Consider the following 20,477-nt stretch of genomic DNA (forward strand, 5'->3'; position numbering starts at 1 on the left):
TGAAACCTAACTTGTCCTGGGGTTAAGTTGTGCAACCAATTGATGGGTATGGTTATGAGACAATAAAAAAATAAAACTGTGAAATCATCAGCCAACAATTTCCCCACAGTTTCCAATAAAAGATGGTAGCTGTGTATCAGGGGCAGGACTGTACCTTACGGTAGTCACGGGTTTTGAGACAGCTTTGTCTCCATGTTTACCCGCTGAGGAGTTTGAGATATCTGAAAACATAAAATGCTTCAAGTAAGGTCTGCCTTAGAAAAAAAAAAATGATGTTCCTTCAAATATTCTGCTCTCCTGTCTTCTTTCTGTCACCTTCCTATCCATCATGGGCATCTGTTCCCCAGAGTCTCTCAGATGCATCTTTGCAGAGTTCTTTATTTTTCCTTTTTGAGACGGAGTCTCATTCTGTCGCCAGGCTGGAGTGCAGTGGCACAATCTCGCTCACTGCAACCTCCGCCTCCCAGATTCAAGCGATTCTCCTGCCTCAGCCACCCCAATAGCTGGGATTACAGGTGTGCACCACCACACCCGGCTAATCTTTGTACTTTTAGTAGAAACTGGGTTTCATGTGTTGGCCATGCTGATCTTGAACTCCTGACCTCAGGTGATTCACCTACCTCAGCTTCCCAAAGTGCTGGGATTACAGGCATGAGCCACTGCACCTGGCCTATTTCTTTATTCTGTTTCTTTTGTTCTTCCTCTCACGTCTAATCTACCACCAAGGCCTGTTGTTTCTTCTTCACCCGGACCCCTGGAGCCAGCCCACTCTCTCTGTTTTCGTAGCCACTCCTGCAGTTGTGGTTCCCTCCTTCTCTAAATGATCATAGCTGTTTTCTACCTAGATTGAAGGTTAAAACTAGATGAGGCCAGAAGAGCTATTTGATTTGACGCTCTCCATGTCAACCCAACAGTGTCTTTGATTTTATTTAATTACTGTAGTTGTCAACATTTAATCAGGGGAATTTACATAATCTGAATTTCCAGTTTCTCTTCGAAGATCAGAAGTTCCGGTCACACCAGGCCCAAGGTTCCATGACGTAACAGTACTCTAGAGATCTGGGTTGGGACATTCCTCAGGCAGAACGGGTCTCTCCAGTTGGCAACCCTCTCCATCTGATTCACTTTTTTTTTTTTTTTAGGGAGAGAGTCTCACTCTGTTGCACAGGCTGGAGTGAGCCTTGAACTCCTGGGCATAAGAGATACTCCTGAGTAGCTAGGACTACAGACATGCACTTTTAAAATTATTTTATTTTTGTTTTATTTTTAGAGACAGGGTCTTGCTATGCTGCTGGGCTGGTCTTGAGCTCCTGGCCTCAAGCAAGCCTCTCACCTTAGCCTCCCAAGACAATGAAATGATAGGTGTGAGCCATCCCACCTGGCTTTGCTTTGCCTTTCTTTTTAACATGAACTGCAGTAGGCCCCAATATAGAATGAATTGAAATTTGGAACATCTGAGTTAGAGAGTCTCAGTGGTAATTTGTTCGAACCTCCATGATTGCTGCATACATGTCATATGATGCCCGGATTCTCTACTCACCTTTCTCCTGAACTCTCAGCTGCCTCTCTGTTACGGCTACCGCTGCAGCACATGTGCCACCAAAACCAACCATCTGGAGCCTCTGGCTCCTCTGGACACTTCTGGACTCACTGGAATGAGGCACCATGCTTCCCAGGTGGTTGCCAAAGAGGCTAGCTAGGTGGTGCTACCCACAAGGGCAAGCAAGTTAACTCCGACATGGAGACGCCCAGTGCAACGGAAGAGCAGAGGTGGGAAAGAGCCAGTAAATAAATTTCCTCTTCCTTCCTCCAATCGACTATTTCAAGGTGTTGTTGCTCTGACCAGAGACATTCCACATGGTCTAGTGAGTGCACCTGCCAAGAAACTGTCTCCATGCCTTCAAGGCTGGCATGAAGCACTAGCCTGCACAGTAACGCATTAGCTGGCACTACTCCTCCTTTCCTGCCCCCTTTCCCTTTCTTCTCATTCTCACTGTCGTGCATTGCACCCCCAAATAAAGGATTAGCATTTAGTGCTTGCCCCAGGCTCTGTTTTCTAGGGAGTTCAAGATGAGATAATCATTTGTTCAACATGGTGAACTCTTCCCTGCATGCGCTTCTTGTGCTTTCTCCAACCTAGCGTTTTGGGGATGTCTGTTGGATTTTGTTTTTAGGATTATGGGTTTACAGCTCATCCCCAATTTAAACCCCAGATCGAATGCCTTTTTAAAAATGAAGTAATCACTGATTACACTAGCTAAAGGAGTTCTTCCCTTCCAGAAATTCTTGTAGCGTTCTACATACATCTAACTTTTGACATTTATTTATTTATTTATATTTTTTTGAGTCAGAGTCTCTCTCTGTCACCCAGGCTGGAGTGCAGTGGTGCAATCTTGGCTCACTGCAACCTCCGCCTCCCAGGTTCAATTCGCTGTCTCAGCCTCCCACATAGCTGGGATTGCAGGTGTGTGCCACCACACCTGGCTCATTTTTATATTTTTAGTAGAGACGGGGTTTCCCCATGTTGGCCAGGCTGGTCTCGAACTCCTTACCTCAAGTGATCCACCTGCCTCAGACTCCCAAATTGCCTGGATTTCAGGAGTGAGCCACCGCACCCAGCCTAACTTTTGGCATTTATGATCTTTCTCTATCTGTGTTATGGCTTTTATGTTCTGTGATTCAATTTGGGCCCTCACAGTGATTCTTGTGGGAATCACTGCAGGAGTCTCCCATACTGTGTTGTGGCTTCCAGCCCCAACACCTTCTTCCCCGTAGGACTTTGCATAGTTGTGCCCTCTGCCAGCAATCTTCTTTTCCATTTCTGTCTCCAGTCAACTTCTATTCCATCTTTTCATACCCTTTAAAGGAATTCAAGCATGGCCTCTTGGAGAAGCCATTCCAGACTCACATTTGGACTCGGTTACCCAGGCCCCTTTGCAGCCTCCGCAAGTCCTCTGTCCACATCTCGACTCCAACTCCATCAGGAGGGTAATTAAAGGTTTACTTATCTGTCATTTCCAAATTTTGAGTTCTCTGAGGCAAAAGTTGATATCATTAATATAGCACCTGGAATACAATTCATTATAGGTTTATGTAACAGATGAAATAATAAACAGATATTATATCTCCTCTACTCCACAGTCAAGGAAGTATGTCTGTTTCATCTTTGCATTTCAGCACCAAGTGCAGGACCTGGTATAAGATAGATGCTGAACCGTGTATTGAATGAATAAATTCACGATATAAAAGAGAATTTGTCACTTAAGTCACCTGGGGGAACATTGCCTTCTTTGGTGAGGAGACACCCTTAGACATAGCTCTATTGAGGCCGATCAGCCACTGAAGCAGAAGGCAGCCACACTAGATGTCTAGTTTCACTTCCTTTTACAAATTCTGTTGAATTGGCCAGGCATGGTGGCTCACGCCTGTAATCCCAGCACTTTGGGAGGCTGAGCTGGGTGGATCGCCTGAGGTCAGGAGGTCGAGACCAGCCTGACCAATATGGTGAAACTCTGTCTCTACTAAAAGTACAAAAATTAGCCAAGTGTGGTGATGTATACCTGTAATCCCAGCTACTCAGGAGGCTGAGGCACAAGAATCGCTGGAACCCAGGAGGTGGAGCTTGCAATGAGCTGAAATCACATCGCTGCACTCCAGCCTGGGTGACAGAATGAGACTCCATCTCCAAAAAAAAAAAAAATTCTATTGAATTATAATGGAAAGCCACTGTTCCCTCCACCTCTGCCTGTCCATGGACAGCCCTGCTCCTCAGAGGCAATTCCACCTGACCTCTCTGCCAGCCCACACTCAGTTTCTTCATGCCTTATGCTCTCTCCACAGTGGCCCTCTCTCAGTCTCTTGTACTCTTTATGTCTCCTTCCCCCCATCTTCTGTGGGAGCAGTGCATTGGCTTGTGGAGGCAGCCTGGGATCCAACCAGCTCCCTGGGATTCCCCAGACTTCATTGTCAAAGTTGAGTGGTCTGGGTGTAGCACAGAGCTGATGGACCTGTGGGGCCTTGGCTAAAGGGAGGGGGAATGACTCATCAATAGTGACCAACCAGGACCCGATGATGTTTCAGCAGAGGCAAGAGTGCACATGTGACCGTCTCTCCCCATCAGTCTTACCAGGTTGACTCTGACTTTAAGGACAAGGGAAGGAACAATATAAGAAGAAAGAATAGTTATCCTTCTTGAACTTTTGGTCAATGCATCTATTAGCTAGTGCTATGTAACAAGCTACCCCCAAAACTTAGAGGCCAATAGTAAGGGTTTATTTAGTTCATGATTCTGTAGGTCAGCTGTGTGATTCTTCTGGTTTTGGCTCTACTGGACTTTCCATGCCTCTGAAGACAGCTGGTGAATCTCCTGGTGTGGAATGATCCAGGATGGCCTCACTCATACAATTGGGAAGTGACAGAAATGATGGAAACACGACAGAAACGATGGGTCACATGTTTCTCCTCCTTCAGCAGGATAGCCTACATATAAGCACATGAAAGAAGGGCTCCAAGTACCAGGAAACTGGGGAGTCCCATTTGGGACCTTTTCTGCTGTCTCATTGACAAAAGTAATCACATATCCAAATCCCATCCAAAGGGTGGAAAAACCGACTCTCCCTCTTGGTGAAGAAGCTGCAAAGTCAAATTGCCAAGGGGCATGGATGTAGAGAAGAAATTTAAAGTGTTTTTTTTTTTTTTTTTTTTTTTTTTTTTGAGACAGAATCTGGCTCTGTCCTCCAGGCTGGAGTGCAATGTCACGATCTCGGCTCACTGCAACCTCTGCCTCCCAAGTTCAAGCAATTCTTCTGCCTCAGCCTCCTAAGTAGCTAGGATTATAGGCGCCTGTCCGGTTAATTTTTTGTATTTTTTGGAGAGATGGGGTTTCGCCATGTTAGCCAGGCTGGTCTCAAACTCCTGACCTCAGGTGATCCACCCGCATCTAAAATAACAGCCCTGGGCAAAGGCCCTTTAGCCAGAGTTGGTATGGCAAGGGCAAGACAGAGGAAGAAGCTGTGGCCAGAGCTTAGTATCTTGTACAATTGAGTGATTGTGTGAGATGTTTCCAGATTGTATCTCTTTGCTATTGGGAATGATGGTCGCTGGGGATTTCCAGACAACATGTTCCAAGTTCAGGCACACACTGCGCACCATCTCCAGAACAGCTCTCTCACAGGCGCCCTCCCCTTCACGTCTCCATCCAAATGCCACCTCCTTAACCAATCTTCCCTACCCCGTCTCATTCAGCTTTTTAATTTTCTTCATATCACTACTGCAATCTTTTCTTTTTCCAAAAATTGTTTTTTAAAAAAACAAGAACACGAAATATAAACATATAAAATAATATTTACAAAATATATGTAAGGTATAAAAAATAGCGATGCAATGAGCATTGTCACATTTACTTCCCAACCCCTCCCCTGCATCTGACCCTCTACCATTCCATGTTCTTCCTCCCACCTCACTGGAAACCACCACCCCGTTTCCGTTTATCATTCACTTTTCTTTTCTTTCTTTCTTTCTTTCTTTTTTTTTTTTTGAGACAGTCTTGCTCTGTCGCCCAGGCAGGAGTGCAACGGTGCGATCTCAGTTCACTGCAACCCTCTGCCTCCTGGGTTCAAGCTATTCTCCTGCCTCAACCTCCCCAGTAGCTAGGATTACAGGCATGCACCACCATACCTGGCTTATTTTTTGTATTTTTAGTAGAGGCAGGGTTTCACCATGTTGGCCAGGCTAGTCTCGAACTCCTGACATCAAGTGATCCACCTGCCTTGGCCTCCTAAAGTGTTGGGATTACAGGCGTGAGCCACTGCACCCGGCCTATCATTCTCTTTTCAATATAGTTTTACCCTGTGTGTTCGTATAAAGTAGGACTATATTATTTTTAACTCCTAAATAATACATTGTGTGCTTTTCCATATTTTAAAACTTTAGGCAAATGGAATCATTCTCCGTTATTCCCCCCATCCCCAGATTGAACTGTTATATGTAGCTCTAATTCTTTCATTTTCCCTGCTGTAACATTCTTCTATATGCATTTACTCTCATTTTTAAAAAATTCACTCTTCTATTTATGGACAGGTTATTCTTACTTTCTATCATTAAGAACAACGTTGTGATGGCCGGGCGTAGAGGCTCACACCTGTAAACCAAGCACTTTGGAGGCCAAGGTGGGTGGATCACCTGAGGTCGGGAGTTCAAGGCCAGCCTGACCAACATGGTGAAACCCCGTCTTTAAAAAAAAAAAAAAAAGAACAATGTTGTGGTACCCTATTGTAGACACTTGTTAATTACAAAAGAAGAAAACAAATGAAGTAGGGACAATAGACATTGTAGGGCTGAAGGCCCCACAGGGTCTTGGGGTGTCCCTTATGTTGTGCTGAGGCACAAGATCCGAGATATAAAGACAGGACACAGAAGTACAAGGAAAACGCAGCTGGGCTCAAGGGGCCATGCCACCTATGAGCAGAGTCAGGCGAGGCCCCGAATGTCCAGAAGCGTGTTTATTTATTGTGTATAGGTTAGGGGACAGGGCACTGAGTGAAATCATCTTTAAGGCTAGTGATAGGGTTGTGAGCAATAAAACAAAGGGTCCACCCCCATTAGGTCACCTAGGCTAGGAGGTGGACAGTGCGCAGCAAGGGGGTCATTCCCATTAGGTCATCAAGGCAAGGGCCATGTGAAGTAAGGCGTCCACCCCCATTAGGTCACCGAGGTATGGAGGTGGGCCATGTGCAGTGAAGAGGGTGCAGCGTGCAATACTTGTATCTAAACTACTTCTAAGAAGATTTATGGGGGGATGCTTTAAGTCACACAGTAGTGCAGAGCTGTCAGGGTTACCGCCACCTGCTGGCAGCTTCCAATGAGTTCTATAGGGGAATGCTTTTCAAGCAGCACAGTAACAAGAGCTGATTAAGTTCACAGTCACCAAGGTGCGGTTGCCGGTCTGAGGGCAGCCTTCCATGAGAACTGGAGCAAGGTCCTACAACTCCTTTATCAGGAGGAGTGGCTCTTGCCCCAGGCCTGCCATGCAGCGGGTATCTTTACGATACTGAGCGCTGCCACCGGGGCCATGGGTTCTTGTCCTGGTATAATTGTTTTCCCTTAAATCATGCTCTGCACTGTGTCTGCTCCAGACATTCCTCTGACTATAAGCTGCTTATTCCTTAATTCATGCTCTGTTCTGTGTCTACTCTAGGCATTCCTCCGATTATGAACTTATATATATATGGAAATAACTGAGTGGTAAGATATTCTTTAGGCACTCATTCAATGAATTAATATATGATTATATATAGAGGATTATATAAAGGGAAATAACTGAGTAGTAACACTATAAACTGAGATATTCTCCAAGTCCTAATTCTATAAACTAATATATGATTATATAAAGGATTATATAGAAGGAAATAACTGAGTAGTAACACTACAAACTGAGATACTCTTCAGACCTTAATTATGCCAGGATTCTGCTTAGCTCTCCTTCCTCGGTACCTATCGGGGGGTTACCCACAAGACAGGACCTTAATAAAGTGATAAAAGTTAACACAGACAAGGGGTGCACACTGTGTTATTTAGACATTATACCTGAGACGGATACCACATTGCTTCTATGGCATTCTAGCCAAAGAGCTTAATCTCAATCTAATCATGAGGAAACATCAGGAAAACCTCAAATGAGGAATCTTTTATAAAGTAACTGGCCTGTGTTCTTTGAAAAAAATTTTTTTTTTGTTTTTTAGAGTGGTTTTAGATTCACAGCAAAACTCAGCGCAAAGGACAGAGTTCAAATATACTCCATGACCCTACACATGCCCAAGTTCCCACACTGTCAACATCTTGCACCAGAATGGTACATTTGTTACAATCAGTGAACCTCCACCAACACATCGTTATCACCCCCAGTCCACAGTTCACATTAGGGCTCACTCTTAATGTTGTGCAAATTATGGATTTCAACAAATGTATGGCATGTATCCACCACTACAGTATCATATAGAATAGTTTCACTGCTCCAAGAATATTCTGTCCTCCACCTATTCATCCCTCCCTTTCCATAATCCCTAGCAACCACTGATCCTTTTACTGTCTCCATAGTTTTGCCTTTTCCAGAATGTCATATAGCTGGAATCACACAGTATGTAGCCTTTTCAGATTGTCTTCTTTCAACGTAGTAATGTGCATTTAAGATATGTCTTTTCATGGATTGATAACTCATTTTTTTTTACCTTGGAATAAAATTCCATTGTGTGGATATACCACAGTTTATGTATCCCCTATTGAAGGACATCTTGGTTGCTTCCAAGTTACGGTAATTGTGAATAAAGTTGCTATAAACATCCATTTGCAGGTCTGTGCATAAATTTTTACCCATTTGGGTCAATACTAAGAAGCGCAATTTCTGGGTTGTATGAGAAGAGTATGCTTAGTTTTGTAAGAAACTGCCAAACTGTCTTCTAAAGTGAATGTACCACTTTGCATTGCCACCATCAGTGAATCAGAGTTCCTGTTGCTCCGCATCCTTGTCGGCATGTGATGTTGTTAGTGGTTTGGATTTTGTAGTGGTGTCTCATTGCTGCTTTGGCCTATATTTTTCGAAAATGCCAATGGCATAACAAGAAAAGCTGACGAACCAGTTTAGATTACAGGATAGGAAACAGACTAGATGTAACAGTGATCGTGGATGGACTGCATCCTGTCTAAGAGAAAAGAGTGCTATAAAAGACATTATTGGAACAGCTGAGGAAACTGGAAATGGAACATGATTAAAGTCTTCTAACAGTATTAAATTTCCTAAATTTGATTGGTAGTTTCATTCTTAGGACACACACACTGAAAGATTAAGAGGCCGGGAGCTGTGGCTCATGCATGTAATCCCAGCCTTTGGGAGGCCGAGGCAGGTGAATCACCAGAGGTCAGGAGTTCAAGACCAGCCTGGCCAATATGGCGAAACCTCGTCTCTACTAAAAAAAAAAAAACAAAAAAAAAACCCAAAAAAAACCCAGAAAAATTAGCCAGGCTTGGTGGCGCATGCCTGTGATCCCAGCTACTTGGGAGGCTGAGGCAGGGAGAACTGCTTGAACCCGGGAGGCGGAGGTTGGCAACAGAGTATGATTCTGTCTCAAAAAACGAACAAACAAAAACCACTAAGGGACCGTGGGCCTGATGTATGCAACCTATCTCAAATGAGTCAGAAAAAAACGTAAAGATAGAAACGTGGTATAACGTCAGCAACTTGTGAATCTTGATGAAGGGTATATAGAAGCTTTTTGTACTATTTTTGCAACTTTCTTGTAAATTATTTCAAGATTAAAAAGTTTAAAGACTTTCAGAAAAGTGCTGCCCCAACATTCCGCCCATATTTTTTGATGCACACGCGCAAGTTTCTCCAGCATATTCCACAGAATGGAGTCGCAGATTCATAAGGTGTGCAGTCTTCCACCTGACTACCTGTACAGTTTACAAAGTGCTACTGACATCTTTATTATTTTTGCAGTGTCTTTTTCTATCACTAAAATCTAAGGTTGGGCAGCGCTATTCAAAGTGCAGCCAGTGGACCCGCAGCAGTAGCCTCGCCAAATCCTCAGACCTCCACCCTAGACTTTCTGATTCAGAGGAATCTGCGTTTTCACAAACCTCCAGGCAATTATAAAGTTTCAGTAACACTAATCTACGATCTTTTAGGGCCGCGTCGGCCTTGCAGGCCGGTCTCCAAGTGAAAGAGCGGCAGAGCCCCATCACACGCACCGGTCTGCAGGAACCAGCGCGCCGCGCGCCTTCCCCGGGCACCCCCTCTGCGCGGGCAGCTGGCGCCCAGATCCCCCGGCAGGGTGGGGAGGGGCGGCCGGACGGGGCGGGACGGAGGCTGGCGTCCCGCCCCGAAAGGTTTCGGCCCGCCGCGTCACGCCGTCCTCTTTCCTTTCCTTCTCCCTCCCCTTTTCCCTTCCTTCGTCCCTTCCTTCTTTCCTTCCTTCCGCGGGGCGCGATGGAGCCAGGGCGCCGGGGAACCGCGGCGCTGCTGGCGCTGCTGTGCGTGGGCTGCGCGCTGCGCGCGGGGCGCGCCCAGTACGAGCGCTACAGCTTCCGCAGCTTCCCACGGGACGAGCTGATGCCGCTGGAGTCGGCCTACCGGCACGCGCTGGACAAATACAGCGGCGAGCACTGGGCCGAGAGCGTGGGCTACCTGGAGATCAGCCTGCGGCTGCACCGCCTGCTGCGCGACAGCGAGGCCTTCTGCCACCGCAACTGCAGCGCCGCGCAGCGGCCGGAGCCCGCCGCCGGCCTCGCCCCCTATCCCGAGCTGCGCCTCTTCGGGGGCCTGCTGCGCCGCGCGCACTGCCTCAAGCGCTGCAAGCAGGGCCTACCAGCCTTCCGCCAGTCCCAGCCCAGCCGCGAGGTGCTGGCGGACTTCCAGCGCCGCGAGCCCTACAAGTTCCTGCAGTTCGCCTACTTCAAGGCAAGTCCACCCCGCCCCGGCCCCGGCCCCGGCCCCGGCCCCGGCCTCAGCCCCGCCCCCGCCCCGACCCCGCCTCCAGCCCCAGCCCCGCCTCCAGCCCCAGCCCCGCCTCTGCCTCCTGGCCTCACCCCGCCCCTAACCCCGCCTTTAGCCTCCGGTGCCGCCTCTGACCCCGCCTCCAGACCCCGCCCCGCCCCTGACCCCGCCTCCAGACCCCGCCCCGCCCCTGACCCCCGCCTCCAGACCACGCCCCGCCCCTGCGCCCGGGGCCGCGTTGCACCGACAGTTCTAGACCTGGCTCCCTCTCACCCGGCCCCACCAAAGGTCTCCTTCAAATCCTGCCTCTCCTTCTTCATCTTAGTGGAACATGAGAATGCCTGTCTTGAAGGATAGCTCTAAGGCAGAGAATACGTACATAGAAGGCAGCCCAGCGCCAGGCACCCAACAAAGTGCCTGATAAATGTTCTGTTATTTGAGGGCAGACGCCTCTTTTCTGTATATACCATTAAAGTCACCTTTTTTCTTAAGTGAGTGGTGACTTGTGATAATAAAGCAGAAGACCTGAGAAGCCAAATAGTCCCTTTTATTTTTATTTTTTGTTGAGTATCACTGTCACCCAGGCTGCAATGCGGAGGCGCGATCATGGCTCACTGCAGCCTTGACCTCCTCAGGCTCAGGTGATCCTCCACCTCAGCTTCCTGAGTAGCTGGGATTATAGGCGTGCGCCACCACGCCCGGCTAATTTTTAAAATATTTTTTGAAGAGACAGTGTTTCCCCACGTTGCCCAGGCTGATCTCGAACTCCTAGACTCAAGTGATCCTCCCGCCTCGGCCTTCAGGAGTGTTTGCATTACAGGCGTGAGCCATTGCGCACAGCGACTAGTCTCTTTTAAAGAGGATGAAATTGAGGCCAGGAAGGGCAGGGACTCCTTGCAAGGACAAGTCCCTGCTTAAAGGGGATTGGCCCTCTCCGGTGTCTCGCTCTGTCATCTAGAATTTAACACAGTTCACTGCCTCCTTTTAATGGCTGCTTAAGTTCTCTCTGTGATTGCTGGCTAAAAATAGCCACAAATTGCAGTTTTCTGTCCTATGGGTTCTTACTCTGAGGACCCACAAGTTTTAGGAATGGGTTGAATTCCCTGTCACTAGATAAAGAGGCTGTGGTTTGATGCGACTTCACAGGGTTTGGCTAAAAGAACTCTCTCAAAGCCCTTCTACTTTCTACTTTCCCTGGTTGAGAAAATAGATTCATGGCATATTCCAGATTCTTAAGGTAGAAGGCTTTTCTTGTTTTGTTTTTAAACTTTGTTTTCAGTCTCTAGACTGCAAGATCTGTTTTTCATATTTCCACTGAGACAGAGCCACATGAATGTTGTATTCATATGAGCAATAAAATAACACAAAACTCCACGAGAGGAGAAAAGCTGGGTTATTTCTATACTTGGTTACAGTTTTACATAAAGTATCAATTTTGTGAATGTTTGTTCTGGCAATTTAAAAAAAGACAGTTTTAAAATAGAAGTAGGGAATGAGATTAATAAAATTCCAGAATGTTGAAAATGAGGGCTGTTTCATACAAAGCACCATTTTTTAAGCTAAAAATGGCTTATCTAATTCTTTTTTTGTATAACTTTTGGCAAATATGGTCTGAACCAAATTTAAATCACATAATCAAGAGGAAAACATTTTATTTTTAAACCTAGAGAATACCAGAAACTCTGATTTCTTTAATACACAGAATGAATTTGAACAAGTGATATAGGGAGGAGGGGAAGAACATTTTACTCAATGTAACCATAAGGCATGGCTTTTCTCCTTCATCATGGCGTCCCCAAAAGGTTAGGATGGTCACAGCTTCTCTTCAAAACCTTTTACAGGTCTTGTAACACTTAGTTAAAAGTCAGTAAAGTACCATCTTTCTATGTGTGTGTGTCTGTGTGTGTGTGTGTGTGTGTGTGTGTGTGTGTGTGTATGATATATATTTTTTTGAGACACAACTTCACTTTGTCACCCAGGCTGGAGTGCAGTGGCACAATCTTGGCTTACTGTAACCTCTGCCTCCTGGGTGCAAGTGATTCTTGTGTCTCAGCCTCCTGAGTAGCTGGGATTACAGGCATGCGCCACCATGCCTAGCTAATTTTTGTATTTTTAGTAGAGATGAGGTTTCACCCCATGTTGGCCAGGCCAGTCTTGAACTCCTGACCTCAAGTGATCTACCTGCCTCGGCCCCCCGAAGTGCTGGGATTACAGGCGTGAGCCACCACACCTGGCCTCTGTGCCCCTCTTTCTAAGTGTGCTAAGAATTAGCAACTCTAATTTCACTAGCCAATGCTTTAAAAGGCAACATTCGTACCCCCTCCCTTCCTTCTGGCTGAAGACTATAGCCATTTTCCAGCCAGGAGTGTGAAGCTTTCTGTAGGGCTGTTTCAAAGGCAGCCCTGCCTTTGAATGCCACTAACTGGCATTCCCAAAACATCAGCATTGACATCTGGGAGTCTGTTCTCATCACCACCCAATGCTTCTCTGATGTGGCCACTGCCATTGTCTCAGAATAACTTGGTTCCTATTCTGGGTCAATTTGGTACAGATACATGCTCTCCAATGACTCTTAGCAATCTAGGGTATTTTCTCTGTCTAAACCAAATCCCCTAATTCCTGCCTCGGAGTGTCCCTCTGGATTGGCTGAAAGAGTCTGTGCACATGCATGGGTACCTGCCCTTCTCCCTACCACGTGTGTCAAGAGTCCATAGTGTGGGGGAATCTCTAGTTGGTGGTCATGTGTCCCCACAGGGAGGCCTCTGCATTCCTATTTGCCTGCCCACCTGAGGCCCCCCCATTACCTGTTCTCCCTGAGGACTTCTGCCCTCTTGGACACTGCCGATAAGTGCCAGCCCTGAACCTCCGGGGCCCCCAGGCCTGCCGCTCCCACAGATCCCAAGGGGAACTTGTTTCCTAGCCTGGGAGACTCCCTTTCTCCCTCTTCTTCTTCCAGGCCAGTCAGCTTCTTCCTTCAGCTCCTCTCCAATTTCTTCCTCTCCTCAAAACTGCCAAGTTCTTCCACAGGCTTTTTTCAAATGAAAAAAGGTGATGGTTCTGACCAGACACCTACCTCCCCTGAGGCAACGAAACTCAGAAGTGGCCCCCACTTCAATGGAGAGAAGAGAAAAGGGCAAAGAGAGGAAAATATGAATAAATTTTATTATATGGTCATTATGTTCAAATCACAGATACTTTCCTTGTCCTGCCTTGTCCTGAGGACTGTGTGAGGCACCAGGAATTCAGACAATGAATGACTCACAGCTGGGTCCTCCGAGGATCATGGTCCAATGGGGGAAATAGACATGCTGGCTGAGATTGCGGGGTGGCGTAAAACACGAGAAGACAGAACCCAGAACTAACACAACAGAGAGGCTCTTAAGAAGCCACTGGGAGACGGAGAACTGGACAGAATACACGGTCCATGCAGGAAGGGATTTTTTTTCCTGTTTTGCTTATTGTTATAGACCCACATCCTAGAAATGGTGCTCTTGTAATAGGACATGAATTTGCTGCGTGAATGGATGAATAAATGAGGAGGTGGTGGGCTCATGAGAATGTTAGCAGAAGGTCTGTGGAGATTTGGGAAAACAGTGTATTTGTCAAGGTTCCAGTGGAAGAGATTTGGTGCAGTAATGCTGGGTAATTGGAGGAACGTTGAAGAAGATGGTTATATACAAAGGTGTGTGCTGTGCGTGGGGAATCCACGAGGGATAGTGTCGTGCCCCAGGGGTGGCAGCAGTGGGATATGACCACCCCTAGGCCAAGAGGGGCCGGGGAGAGAGCAATGATGGAAACCTGGAAGGAGGGAGACTCTGGCGAGGGCCACCTTGAGAAGAGCTGTGACCTTCAATTAAGGGACACAGCAGTCCAAGATGACTGTGCAGGGAAGGGCCAGGAGATGAAATAAGAGACCTTACTCTCTTCCCTTCCTCAGCCTCCTACTGGGGCTCCTCACTGGCGAGCCACTTTGGAAGCCACAGGGCGAGGGAGTCTGTTGTCATAGGCCACACAGCCCAGCCTCCTGGGGTAGCCCACGCAGAGGGCGTAGTTCGTAGCCCTCGCAGAGTAGATTGGGAAGGCAGACCGAGGCCATCCAGACGGTGGCCAGACTTGGTCTTGAGGGGCCCTGGGAGCCACAGAAGCTTTAGCTGGAAAGGTTATCACAGCAACATAAAGTTTCTGAAGGACTGAGCAGATATTCTTGTTTCGCAAAAATTACCACTCAGCATCCGTGGAGTAGCTTCTCTGTTCTTTGTCCTTAGGCAAATAATCTCCCAAAAGCCATCGCAGCTGCTCACACCTTCCTACTGAAGCATCCCGATGACGAAATGATGAAGAGGAACATGGCGTATTATAAGAGCCTGCCTGGTGCCGAGGACTACATTAAAGACCTAGAAACCAAGTCATATGAGGTATATGCAGATTTTCACGTGGCAGTTAGTGGCTATGTGGACTGTTAAAGAAATGTCTCTCCGTGAGCAGCTCCTGCAAGCTAAGGACCTAGAGTGATTTTTGGTGACAGTGCTGAATATTATGACAATAGAAATGATTGACTTTTAGCACAAAGTGATCCATTTAAGAATGACATTTTGCATGCTGTGATAATTTTAAGTCATGTTCTCTTTAAATGCTACATTTTAGAAATATGGTCATTTAATCATTTAGTTTTAAGAGGGTAGATTAAAGCCGTATCTTGGAAATCATCTAAAAATGACCAGGAACACAAGAAACAGAAACATGAATCTCCAATTTTGATGAAACAAGGAGGCATATATTTTTGTACCTGCACACAAACATGCCCCAAATATATTAAGGTCAAAAACAAAGAGGAGTTAAGGAAGGCTGATGTGCAGAGTAGAGGATGCTTAAGTTTACGCATCGACGAAGTGAAGATCTGATGAGAATTAGGTATAAGAACAGTAAGAAAGAAGGACCTCACCCTTTTGAGCACTCACGATTGTCAAGGCCTTCTGGGACTCAGGCACTGGGGGCCTGGGTAGCAAGTAAGGGTGGGGCATTGTTGGAAACGGGGATGTGTAGAAAATATCCCCTAGGAGCTGTAGTTCCCAGGGCCTGACCACAGGGTTTTCTGTAGAGCGCTCAGACCGCAGGCTCACTTTTTCACTGGTAGGGAAAATGTGTGTGGAAGTCTCTTTTGGGGATATCTGTCAGTTTTCCAGGGAAGACTCCGCCAGCCCTCTGCAGGGCTGGTGGGGTGCCCATGCTCATCTGCTGTAGGGCTGAGGGCCCCACAGGGTTGTAGGGTGAGCCTTATGCTGTGCTGAGGCGCAGGATCCGAGAAATAAAGAGACGGGACACAGAAGTACAAGAAAACACAGCTGGGCTCAGGGTGCCACGCCACCTATGAGTGGAGTCAGGCGAGACCCCGAATGTCCAGAAGCGTGAGTATTTATTATGTATAGGTTAGGGGGTAGGGCAGTGAGAGAAATCATCTTTAAGGATAGTGATAGGGTCGTGAGCAATAAAACATGAGGTCCACACCCATTAGGTCACCTAGGCCAGGAGGTGGACAGTGCACAGCAAGGGGCCCGTTCCCATGAAGGCAAGGGCTGTGTGCAGTAAGGGGTCCACCCCCATTAGGTCACCGAGGCTTGAAGGTGGGCTGTGTGCAGTGAAGAGGGTACAATGTGCAATACTTCTATCTATGGGCAAGCTACTTCTAAGAAGATTTATGGGGGGATGCTTTAAGTCACATAGCACTGACAGAGCTGTCAAGATTACTGCCACTTTCTGGCAGCTTCCAGTGGGTTCTATGGGAAGATGCTTTTCAAGCAGCACAGTAGCAAGAGCTGATAAAGATCACAGTCACCAAGGTGGGTTGCTGTTCTGAGGGCAGCCTTCCACAAGAACTGCAGCAAGGTCCTACAACTCCTTTATCAGGAGGAGTGGCTCTCGCCCCAAGCCTGCCATACAGCGGGTATCTTTACGATACTGAACGCTGCCGCCTGGGCCATGGATTCTTGTCCTGGTATAACTGTTTTCCCTTAAATCATGCTCTGCACTGTCTGCTCTAGGCATTCCTCTGACTATAAGCTACTTATCCCTTAATTCATGCTCTGTACTGTGTCCACTCTAGGCATTTCTCTGATTTTGAACTAAGATATAATTATAAGTATATATGTAGGGAAATGTTCTTTAGGCACTCATACTATCAACTATTATATGATTATATATAGAGGATTATATAAAGGGAGCCTTCAAGCCCTATTTCTATAAACTAATATATGATTATGTAAAGGATTATATAAAAGGAAATAGCTGAGTAGTAACACTATAAAGTGAGATATTCCTCAGGCCCTAACTGTGCTGGGGGGGTTCTGCTTAGCTCTCATTCCTTGGTGCCTATATGGGGGCTTACCCACAATCTGCTGATGTCTGAGAGCCAGGCTAGGGAGGGGGACAGGGTCTCCCAGGTGAGTCAGAAGACTTCACCTGCTTCCTGATTTTTAGCGTCATGCCTCCACCTTGGCCTCTGCTGTCTGGTCCCTGATTCCTCAGCCTTTATGGGTAAAGTCTCTAGAACAAACTATCAGTCTCTGGTGAAGAGTGGCTTTGGGAGATGTGATCTCTTGGGTGGGTGGGTGGGTCCTGGGAGCGGACCCAGGTCTCCAGCAAACAGCCTGTTCAAACTTGCAGTCCTGCTTCCAGTTCCATGCCTAACCCCAGCCTTCCGTGGACCCTCACGCCTGCACATGCCAATGGACGTATAGCTTGTTTCCCCTCTGACCCCTCCTTTGTGACTATTTTGCTTTCTGTCTTTCCAAAAGTTGTTGAAGTCTTATCTGCTGCTTGCTCCCGTTCCATTCTCCCATAAAAGCAATTTATGCATTTTCGTTGTCTTCACTGTTGTTTTCATAGGGTTTGGGGAATGAAGCTGAGTGCATGAGGTCAGTGCCCTGGGCTTTTCTGGAAGTCAGCTAGTTCTGTTGGCACTCATTGGAGCCCTTCTGCGGTGGCCGGGCTGCCCTCCTGTGTGATCAGGGGCTCCTCTCTCTTGCTTGGCTTCCTTCTTGCTGCTGCCACCGCCCTGCTGCTTCTGTGGAACCAGCTGCCTGGAGTTGCTGCTCATTGATGCGCTCTTCAGAAAGGCTCCTTCATTTCTCAGCCTATCTTATTTCCAGGGGATGCTGCCTGCCCAGGAGGTTGAAGAAAATCCAACCTCTTTACCTGAGGCCTTAAGCTTGGTGAAAATTCTAGGTCCAAGGGGGGCTCTCAGATACCCTCATTCAGGAGCAGCTGAGAAGGAACTCCAAATGGAGGGTCCCATGCTTATTCAGGGCCTGTCCTGGCCTCTGCAAGTTAGCAGGTTTTGTGTGTATCCAGGATCTTTACTTATTTCTTGGAGACCAAGCTGCTTCCTTGGTCCTAGTTACTTCTCTTCTAATGAGTCTGATCGACAATTAGCAGAAAGTCCTTGAGGTTTCCACTCTCTGGCACATGGTTGCCCTTCCTAGTAACTAGTGCTGATGCATGGCACTTCTGTTTATCCTGCATTGTTGGAGAAAGAGGGGTCACAGACACCTGCTGACGTGGATCGGATCTGTGTCCCCACCGAAATCTCATGTGGAATTGTAATCCTCAGTGTTGGAGGTGGGGCCGGGTGGGAGCTGACTGGATCATGGGGGTGGATCCTTCATGAATGGTTTAGCACCATCCCCTGTGTGCTGTTCTCATGATGGTGAGCGAGTGAGTTATCGTGAGACCTGGTTGTTTAAAAGTGTGTAGCACCTCCCCCTACCCCTTCTTTCTTCTCTGACCATGTGAAGTGCTGCTCCCCATTTGCCTTCTGCCATGATTGTAAGTTTCCTGAGGCCTCCCCAGAAGCAGAAGCTGGTATGCTTCCTGTATAGCCTGCAGAACCATGAATCAGTTAAACATCTTTTATTTATAAATTACCTAGCCTCAGTGTTGTTTTTTTTTTACAGAGTCTTCTCTGTCACCCAGGCTGGAGTGCAGTGGCACGATCTCAGCTCACTGCCATCTCCGCCTACTGTGTTCAAGTGATTCTTGTGCCTCAGCCTCCTGAGTAGCTGGGACTACAGGCGTGTGACCAACACCTGGCTAATTTTTGTATTTTTAGTAGAGATGGGGTTGCGCTATATTGGCCAGACGAAGGCATTTCTTTATAGCAGTGTGAGAATAGACTAATATACCTGCTCTCAAACTTATATTTTTTCCTTCATTCCATTTTAAAAACCAGCTTTGTTGAGGTATCATTTATTTACAATGTATTTACCAATTTTAAGTGTATAATTCAGTAAGTTTGGACAAATACATCCAGTCCTGTAACTGCCACCACGGTCACAACGTAGAATATTTTCACCACCCCTGAGCAAGTTTTTCCTGTAACCCCTGACTCCTGGCAGCTGCTGATCTGATCTCTGTCATAGTTTTCCCATTTTCCTTGATTCAAACTTGATTTTATTATCAGGTGCCTGCTACTTTTTGAATTGAACTAAATAAGCATACCCATTGTCAGCAGGGTAGAAAAATCTGTATATAAAGTAACTCCCTGATTGGCTTCTCTAAGGGTCAGTGTGGCTTCTTCAGAACTAATGAGAGCGAGCTTGGTGGTCTTGATTCCCTTTGAGAGTTCATGGATGTCTCCCTTCACGTCCAGGAGCAAGCTTCACTGGCTTCTCCTTGCTTTTCAGAGCCTGTTCATCCGAGCAGTGCGGGCGTACAATGGTGAGAACTGGAGAACGTCCATCACAGACATGGAGCTGGCCCTTCCCGACTTCTTCAAGGCCTTTTATGAGTGTGTCGCAGCCTGCGAGGGTTCCAGGGAGATCAAGGACTTCAAAGACTTCTACCTTTCCATAGCAGGTTGGTGTTGGGTCAATAAGCTCGGTACGCCCATGGAATAGTCTTCCCTAGATGTCTGCTTTCTGCCTGCATGCCTTCTAGATGCCTGGAGTGGCCTCTGAGAAACTTTTGAGCTCATTTATTAATGGGTAACTGGGGGTAGTCGCCACCTGCATAGATAAGCCTTTGACTTGGCAGGGGCTTCTAGTGAGATCACTGAGAGAAGGTTCAAGCACAGGCCTGCCAAGGTAGAATTCTGTATCTGCCCTACCTGCTTACAGATTTCCTACAGGCATTTTGAAAAATAAAAACGGGCCCAAGGGCACCTCAGTGACTCATGCTACTGAGATAACTTTGATTACAGGAATTTTCCAACACAGACAAAGGTAGAATGAACCCTTAAGTGGCCATCACTAAGGCAACTCTTTGAAATTAAAAATCTCTTCTCTGATTATAAAAGATTAAAATTTAAATCCGATTAAAATTTAAATCTGATTAAAAATTAAATCTCTTCTCGGATTATAAAAGAATGTATGCCCATTCTAGGAAGTTTGGAAAACACAGAAAGGAAAAATAAAGAAAGGAAGAAAATGTAAAACTCTGTGCATAAGTAGCCCAGATTTCTCCATAGTGCCTAGGTATTTCCCAAGTGCCTCTACTGGGCAGCGTCCTTACAGAAATTGGGAAACGGCTAAGGGAGGCTCTTTCCCAAAGCGGTTTGAGAACACTGATCCTAGAACTGTGCCTCCCAGAAAGGACGAGATAAGTAAAATCTGGACGGTACCCTGTATCTGTATACTTGTTAAATAAGCCTGGGAATGGGCTGAGCACTGCGTCTCCCTCTTGAAGAATCACTGTGCACTTTAATGGTTAAAGGCCCTTAGAAATCCTGCAGTAGAGAAGCTCTTTTATTTATTTATTTTTTGAGACACAGTCTCACCCTGTCACCCAGGCTGGAGTGCAGTGGCGTAATGTCGGCTCACTGCAACCTCCGCCTCCCGGGTTCAAGCGATTTTCATGCCTCAGCCTCCCCAGTAGCTAGCATTACAGGCGCATGCCATTACACCCAGCTAATTTTTTATATTTTTAGTAGAGACGGGGTTTCATCTTGTTAGCCCAGATGGTGTCATCTCCTGACCTCGTGATCCGCCTGCCTTGG

General features: G+C 46.8%; 1 protein-coding gene across 1 annotated transcript in view; it reads left to right on the top strand.

Moving 5' to 3' along the window:
* The first annotated feature begins 9,862 nt into the window (after positions 1–9,862).
* CRTAP (cartilage associated protein) overlaps positions 9,863–20,477 on the top strand; it is a 35,780-nt gene continuing 25,165 nt past the window's right edge. The window contains exons 1-3 of the mRNA XM_032268894.1: positions 9,863–10,453; positions 14,755–14,904; positions 19,168–19,339. Of these exons, the coding sequence (XP_032124785.1) occupies positions 9,983–10,453; positions 14,755–14,904; positions 19,168–19,339 (793 nt within the window). The 5' untranslated portion in view covers positions 9,863–9,982. The remainder of the gene's footprint in view (positions 10,454–14,754; positions 14,905–19,167; positions 19,340–20,477) is intronic.

This window comes from Sapajus apella, unplaced genomic scaffold, assembly GCF_009761245.1.
Source record: "Sapajus apella isolate SASKATOON/1434 unplaced genomic scaffold, GSC_monkey_1.0 scaffold4, whole genome shotgun sequence".
NCBI lineage: Eukaryota > Metazoa > Chordata > Mammalia > Primates > Cebidae > Sapajus > Sapajus apella.